This window comes from Ochlerotatus camptorhynchus, unplaced genomic scaffold (assembly GCF_037179485.1).
Source record: "Ochlerotatus camptorhynchus isolate MF236.1 unplaced genomic scaffold, CSIRO-AGI_Acam_v1.1 ptg000401l, whole genome shotgun sequence".
Taxonomy (NCBI): Eukaryota; Metazoa; Arthropoda; class Insecta; order Diptera; family Culicidae; genus Ochlerotatus; species Ochlerotatus camptorhynchus.
The window spans coordinates 1,115,868-1,123,666 of NW_027040887.1; the positions used below are offsets into that span (position 1 = coordinate 1,115,868).

General features: G+C 42.5%; 1 protein-coding gene across 1 annotated transcript; it reads right to left on the reverse strand.

Moving 5' to 3' along the window:
• Nucleotides 1-6,237: 6,237 nt before the first annotated feature.
• On the reverse strand, nt 6,238-7,094 carry LOC135710694 (peritrophin-1-like). Its single transcript, XM_065233340.1, has 2 exons — nt 6,993-7,094; nt 6,238-6,928 (listed from the first exon to the last, which is right to left on the reverse strand). The coding sequence occupies exons 1-2, from the start codon at nt 7,050-7,052 to the stop codon at nt 6,260-6,262; spliced, it is 729 nt and encodes a 242-aa protein (XP_065089412.1). The 5' UTR covers nt 7,053-7,094; the 3' UTR covers nt 6,238-6,259.
• Between the last annotated feature and the right edge of the window lie 705 nt (nt 7,095-7,799).

Consider the following 7,799-nt stretch of genomic DNA (forward strand, 5'->3'; position numbering starts at 1 on the left):
CGACGAGATATTATCAAGCTAACACGACGACGGGAAAACTTTATCATCGCTGGCGACCTGAATGCCAAACATCAAGCTTGGGGCAACAATCGGCGCAATCAAAACGGCATCATCCTGAACAACGACCTGCAGGAAGCGCAGTACAACATCTTGAGTCCGGAAACTCCCACCCGGTTGAGTCGGTCCGGTGTTCACGCTACCATCGATATCTTCATCAGCAACATGGGCAACAACATCGCTCAACCTATCACCTATCAGGAACTCAGCTCGGACCACTACCCGGTGGTGACTGAGGTGGGATCCTCCGTAAATCGATTTGAAGCTTTCCGGCGCAACTATCATCGTGTTGACTGGGGTCAGTTCCAACATTGCGTCGACACCGCTGTAGACTACGATGTCCAACCGGAATCGTCCGAAGATGTTGACCGGTGTCTGCGCTCCATCGATCAAGCAATTTCCCGGGCCAGGGAGCTACATGTGCCAGTATCCAGACAGGTGAGTAATACTCTGAACCTTGACAGGCCTACTAAAGACCTCATTAGACTCCGCAACACGATTCGTAGGCAGTACCAGCGTTCTGGGCTGCCTAACCTGAAGACCAATTGCAACCGTTTGAACAAAATCATCCAAGCCAGGATGGTGAATCTCAGAAATATCGATTTTGCAAACAAGATTCGCTCTCTCCCAGATTGTGCTAAGCCATTCTGGAAAATGGCAAAGATTTTGAAAAATAAGCCGAAGCCCATTCCTTCCCTTTCCTCTCCTAACCAAAATTCGGACCCATCTTTACTAATAACCCCATTTGAAAAGGCCAATGCTCTTGAACAACACTTTGTAAATTCACATAACCTTGGCCACGCCATGGTGAGTCCCCACGAGCCTGCAGTATCACAGGCAGTGTCTAGAGTCGCTGCCACCCCGTAGTTGTCCCTGACGAAAGTAGAATATCGGCTGATGAGGTGATAGAAGCGATTAAATCAACAAAGAACATGAAGGCCGCTGGTGTCGATGGAGTGGTCAACCTCGAGCTGAAAAACTTGAGTGTTGACTTCTTCAAGCACCTTGCAGTGGTCTTCAACAAGTGTTTAATGCTTGGCTACTTCCCTGCATGCTGGAAGTTAGCCAAAGTGAATCCAATACACAAGCCTGGCAAAGATCCTACCAGTGCCAAAAGCTATCGCCCCATCAGCCTCTTGTCCTCCATCTCGAAGCTATTCGAAAAGTTGATATTCAGCCGTCTGCTGGTGTTTTCAAATGACAACAACATCTTTCTTAAAGAGCAATTCGGGTTTAGGAAAGGCCACTCTACCATCCACCAACTCGCACGGGTTACTAACATCATCAAACGGAACAAGTCCGTTTCCAATACATCTGCCATGGCATTGTTGGACGTCGAGAAGGCGTTCGACAATGTCTGGCATGATGGCCTAGTGTACAATAGGGTGTTTCATTTTGAAAAAAGTGATGAATTTTTGATAGGCCACCCTCCAGTTCGATTCATAGCCCCAAAATATGAACCTGTGCAAAAAATGGTAAAGATTGATGAAGGTTTAGAGGTCGCGCCAATGATTTGGATTTTGTATGGAGATTTTGGTGAATTAGTATGGGAAATTATTGATTTTCGTTTACATTGCTCTAACTTTGGTTGTAGTTGTCCAAACGTTGAAAAAAAAAAAATATGTGGTTGTCATGACAATGATCAACAAGCCTGTTGTTGTTGCGATGAAATTGGCGTTGTTGCCTTGTACATATTCATCTGTCAATTTACCCTATTTTGCCATTTTTTCACATTTTTATAATTCTTGATACGCTGCAAAACTGAGCGTAGCAACTGTAGGCTTTTTGTTTATTGCCATAGCAATAACATACTAAATTTTTTCGACATTTGGACAAGTAGAAGCAAAGTTATAGCGATATAAGCGATTTTTTAAATTCTTCCATAGTAATTCCCATACAAATTTCAAATCATTGGCGCGACCTCTAAACCTTCATCAATCTTTACCAATTTTTGCACAGGTTCATATTTTGGGGCTATGAATCGAACTGGAGGGTGGCCCATCAGAAATTCATCACTTTTTTCAGAATGAAGCACCCTAGTGTACAAGCTGCATCGATACAACTTCCCGATCTTCCTCGTGAAGATCATCAAAAACTACTTGTCGGGCAGATCATTCCAGGTCTTCTTGAACAATTCTCCTTCTGATACGTTCAACGCTGATGCTGGGGTTCCCCAGGATAGCCTCCTTGGTCCTATCCTCTTTAACATCTTCACGTCAGATGTTCCTCCCCTTCCGGGTGGTGGTATTTTGTCAATGTTTGCGGATGACACTGCCATCATCTATAAGGGTCGAGTGATCCGTGCTCTGACAAGAAAACTCCAATCTGGCCTGGATGTTCTGTCCGACTATTTTAAAATCTGGAAGATTTGTATCAATGCAGCTAAAACACAGACCATCCTGTTTCCACACTCCAATTCACCCCGGCTTGTTCCGCCTGCTAACTCAAAAGTCCACCTTGATAACACTCCCATTGAATGGTCGAGTGAAGTCGTCTACCTTGGTCTCACCCTTGACAGCAAGTTGCTATTCCGGTCCCATGTGGACAAAACATCCACCAAGTGCAACATCTTGATTAGGTCGCTCTACCCACTTATCAACAGGAAGTCAACCCTTTCCCTTAAAAACAAGCTTGCCATTCACAAGCAAATCATCTATAAGTCCTCCACGGACCCGCAATTCTGAGGTCCACCTCCTGGCTGGCCTTCAGCCTCTCGAAGAGCGACGAACGGTCTCCATGGAAAGGTTCAGGGACACCTGTCTGAGATCAGATCATCAGATCATACGTGATCTGGCACGTTAGGTTAAGTTAGAGCCGTAGTTAGGTAGGTTATCAAATTTTTCAATTAAAACAAAACACACTCCTCAAGAGGTATTCTGCTAACTAGATGAAATACGCAAATAGTAAATTATCCAATTATCCAAATATCAAATGAACAAAGATGAAGAGCCAGATAGGCTAATCAATTAACCTGTAAAATCAATGTATAAATCATAAACAACAGAAATAAACGAACATTTTACTACTACTGCTTCAACTCACTTTCGCTTCGGACGGCGGCTAAGCAGGTAGCAGCAGCAGCAACAGCACCAGCAGCAGTAGGAAGGCGGTTCCTGTCAAGCGCGCAGAGTTCGAGTGATGCACCTCGAACTTTGCGAGTCGTTCCCGTCGAGATCATTGGCTGCTGGTAGCGGCGTCGCCTCGATGGCGCAAGCGCTCCTTGCCTGAATGATAACTACAAATCTCGATTACTTTTCGGAAGGACATATCAGCTTTTGTAAACAACGCATTTTATCGTTGATTTGGCATAACTAATAGCTCGCCCCACATACTAACACCGCTAACAGGTTGGGAAAATTTCCCTTTCTCTGATGGTTGTACTAGCATGCGTGGGCGAGCTACCAGTTACGCCAAATCGACGATCAAATGCGTTGTTTACAAAAGCTGATACGTTCCTTCGAAAAAGTAATCGAAAAATTCTTCTAGGGCTGTGTACCAATTGCCGAGTTACGTTAAACTCGTGGTTAATGTTCATGATCAATGTTCGAAAATGCCGGAAATTGATCAGTTTTCGAACAGTTTCCGATGTTTCGAGGGGTGAATCGATTAGCTTGGGACCGAAGACAGTAACAGAGCTGAGCCAAACAGTTGAGCACGTTTCTTGGGGACCTTCTAGTCATAGAGTTACCTCTATGGTTGGACTCCCTCCGTTGAATCGTCTATGTCGGCAATGATCACCTTAATCACGTCGATCTGCAGCTCGAATACGTGATGTTCAGGGGGGAGAGGAATAAAATTCAATGATTCCACTGGCAGTAGTACTCTAGATTATTTACCTACACTAAATTTACTTTTGAAATTTACCTACAACTTAGCGAATGCTCTTTCTGGTTCTAGTAACATTTTCAAACCGGTAGACTTGCAATCCAGAACGAAATGGGCTCGGAATTGCTCAACCTGGGAGCATGATTGCTATCGTGGGAGATATTTTCAATTGATTTGTTCTAGAGGCGAATGATAACAATAATTCAGCGAGAAAAAAGAGGACACTTCGACAGTGAGCATGCATAAGGGCGTAAATGCGATGATCGATTCTCTTCGTCGATTTTTTTCTTTTGTTAATAACTCGCTGGAATTAACGTTTCTCGGTGCGTTTGCTGTTGCTTTTGATAGCCATTACAACCTGTTACAACTCTGCACTGAACAAATTCTAGAAAGTTGATTCACTTAGCTGTAGGAATGTAAAGTGAAAATCGATGAAGAGAATCGATCATCGCGTATAGGCCCTTATGCATGCTCACTGTCGACTTGCATTTTGTATTTTCTTTTGTTTTGTGTATCGATTCGACGGGATGACAAGAAAATGACATTTGATGCCGACAAATCTCGATGAACATTTCAATTGGTCCTATCTACTTTGATCGATTCTCTTCATCGACTTTCTCTATCGTCAATAACTCAGCTGCAAAACCTTTCCCTGTTGTATTTGACGTTTTGGACGCTAGATAAGAACCTCCTTTATCAAACTATGTGGTAGAATTAACGCGAAATCTGTTTGCATAGCAGTGGTTATGAAAAGAGAAAGTCGATTAAGAGAATCGATCAAAGCAGATAGGACCATTTGAAATGTTAATCGAGAAATACCTACCAACTCTATAGTGGCCTGGTTGCCAGCCGCTGCTTTTCAGATTTTTATCAAATACACAACATGATATGAGCTATATCATGAACTATTCGTGATATAGATTGACAGATCGTATGTATGGGATATCACGTAATATAGAACGTGATATAGCTGCTATATCACGTGACATTGAGCGTAATGAGAACGTGTTCAATATTTGACGTGTGGCCTAATAGTGTGATATCAGCTATACTGCCTATAATCCCATATCATTCCCATATGGAAAAAGTAGGCATTGAGAAAATGGCAGTTGAAGTTACGAAGTTCAATTCCTATGTAAATATTTGAAAAATCATCGTAAATTAATAGATATTTTATTCAAGGTGAAACCACTTACAATGGAGCTTGCATGATTTGTTACATCAGCGAAAAATATGGCGATTCAAAAAACAGAACTCTAACTTGATCTCTGGACGATCGAATTTCATGATGGGACTGATATGCGATTACTTTGCTTGATGGGACAAACTGACTTGATGTTGTTTTCACATTTTTCATGATCAAAGTCCGCAGTTTTATCATGCAATATGAAAGTAGATGCCAATTGATAGTGGATAACGTTGTTAGCATTGAAATTAAAAATAGCGTGTCTTTCAGTATTGATCTGATTTATTACACATATAGTGTAATAAAGTGGACGCAATATATAATAATTATTTAAATATCAAGATTAATCAACCGTCTGGAATTTTGTGCATTACGGTATCTGATAAAAAAGTAGACTCTAAAGGCCTCTGGAGTTGATTCAAGCAACATATGTAAATGAACAAAAAATATGGCTAAAAATGATTCTCAGGTTATCTTAATTGAGCTTCACCCATAAGTCCTCCACAGCTGGCATAAAAGATCTTTGAAACCTCTGAAAATAGCTCATTTTACTCCCAAGATGATCGATAGGGACTCAAGATATCCCTCATATCACCTATTACATACAAGTTGGTACAATATTTTAAGAATCAACTTTAAAGGAAACAATTTCATGTGAAGCACCCCTTCCAATCAAAAATATCTGTCCTGACGACGAACATTCATTACCAGCCACTTCTCTTCGTCACCTAACACGGCATAGACAAGACACCCGTTTCTTATCAGCAGCTTCATCGGCACACTCTCTACTGCGTCCATTCGATGACCAACAACTAATGGCTAGTTTAATCAAACATGTCTCACACCTATCTCCACTCATTCATTCCCGCATTCTCCCCTTTCATTTCCATTATGTTCCTATCCACATTCACTGTGTTAATAGCTTAATTAGCTGTGCTTAATCTGCTTTAAGACAAATTATAAACGATCATAAAATGGGAAAACAACGAACAAGCCCGATTATCTTTCTAGCCCCTATGGGGACATTGGCCAACTTTTACGATCACATACGACCACTCACTCCAAAAAAACAAGATCTTAATTTGTACCATACCCGTCACCCGTTGTTGTGTTGATTTTATTCACACTTTACAAGAAGAAGAAAAAAAGTAGTTGAACAACTGTAAGCTCACACATCTCAATTAACCGCACCTAACACTTCACATTTCGTTCCCAGTCACACGTGGCGCGAGCCTCGTCGAAGGCCGTTCCCTGCGGACAGGTGAAGACCTTCGAGCGACCCTCGGTGCTGCACTGAACGTACTGGTTACAGTTGAATGGATGCCGAATCTGGGTGCCTTGTCGTTGTCCATCGCACCGTTTCAGGATGTGATCCTCAACTACTATCGGCGGGAGAGCTGGAAGCTGAGGCATGACTGGAATTTCCGGGAAGTTCGGCGGCACCACTGGGGCGTTCAGGCAAGAAGCGATGTCATTGCGTTCGCAGTACTTTCGGTTGGCATCGAACAGGGTTCCAACTGGGCAATCGAAGGCAATCACTCCGGTCGGTGAACACTGGTAGAAGCTACTGCATGAACGTGGATTGGCCAGCAGGGTAGCAATCTGCTTTCCGATACAGGCCGTATTGGTGTGCTCGATGACCGAGGGAAGTGCTAGGATGGGAGTGTACTCAATGTCTAGCGGGAGTCTGCCAGGTTTGCAGCGGACGACGTTGGTAGGGTCACAGGCTTGGATCGCCGCATTGAACTTCGTATTCTGTGGGCAGGTGAACTGGACGGCACGACCCGGACGGCACATGAAAAATTCGGCACAGTTCTCCGGATTGGGAACCAGGGCCCCTGATCGGTAGTTGCGGCAAATCTGCGTGTGGAAAATCGTGACTAAGAACCATGGTCCATTCGGTGTTGGATTAAACGCTACTTACCAGAGAGTTGCCATGAACGACGGCGATCACTGCGACCAGTACGATGAACGATTTCATCATGAAGCGGATGGCGATATCAACTTCTTCTAACAGGGCCTGTAAGAATGAGGAATATTTATATAGGTTTGGTTTCTTATCAGCTCTAGCTCCGTCCGTGTGGTGACGGAGAAGCAAGCTATGATAAAAATCAAATTAGCCGCATTTGTTTCCAGTCGAAGCTGTGGCAGTTGAACTGACACTGGACATCGATACTTGGTCAATAGGATGTCAATTCGATTCTGTTAACAGTGAGGTCTGATTCATGGAATTGCCTACGAGTTGAAAACGAAAGCATGCAGGTTATTTATCGTAGAGAAAAGTAGAATGACAGACTAAGCTACAAGAAGATAACGTCACAATGTTTTCGGTAGGCTATCTAAAATGGTTGATGATTTGAGTTTGTCATATTAACAGACGAATGAAAAAAAAAAAACATAATTGAGATTGTGCTTGTTTACAAAATTGTTGAATCCAGGGCTGGCAAATGTCATTTTCAATGAAAGATCGCACGCGATATTTACAGAGATACTTCTGTCACTATCATCGGATGAGAAATCGATGATAAAGATTTTCTTCAAAATCTCATAGATTTTTTTGTCATGACAGAGCGTGACAGTGAGGTGATCATCATAATTACTAGCTCATTTATTGCTATTACAGTTACTTGTACCGAGGAAATCTTAATAATATATTCATTCTACCGATTACATACGTTTGCTTGCTTAAATTAATCTAAATCAGTTAGAAATGTTGATGTTAAAACCGCAT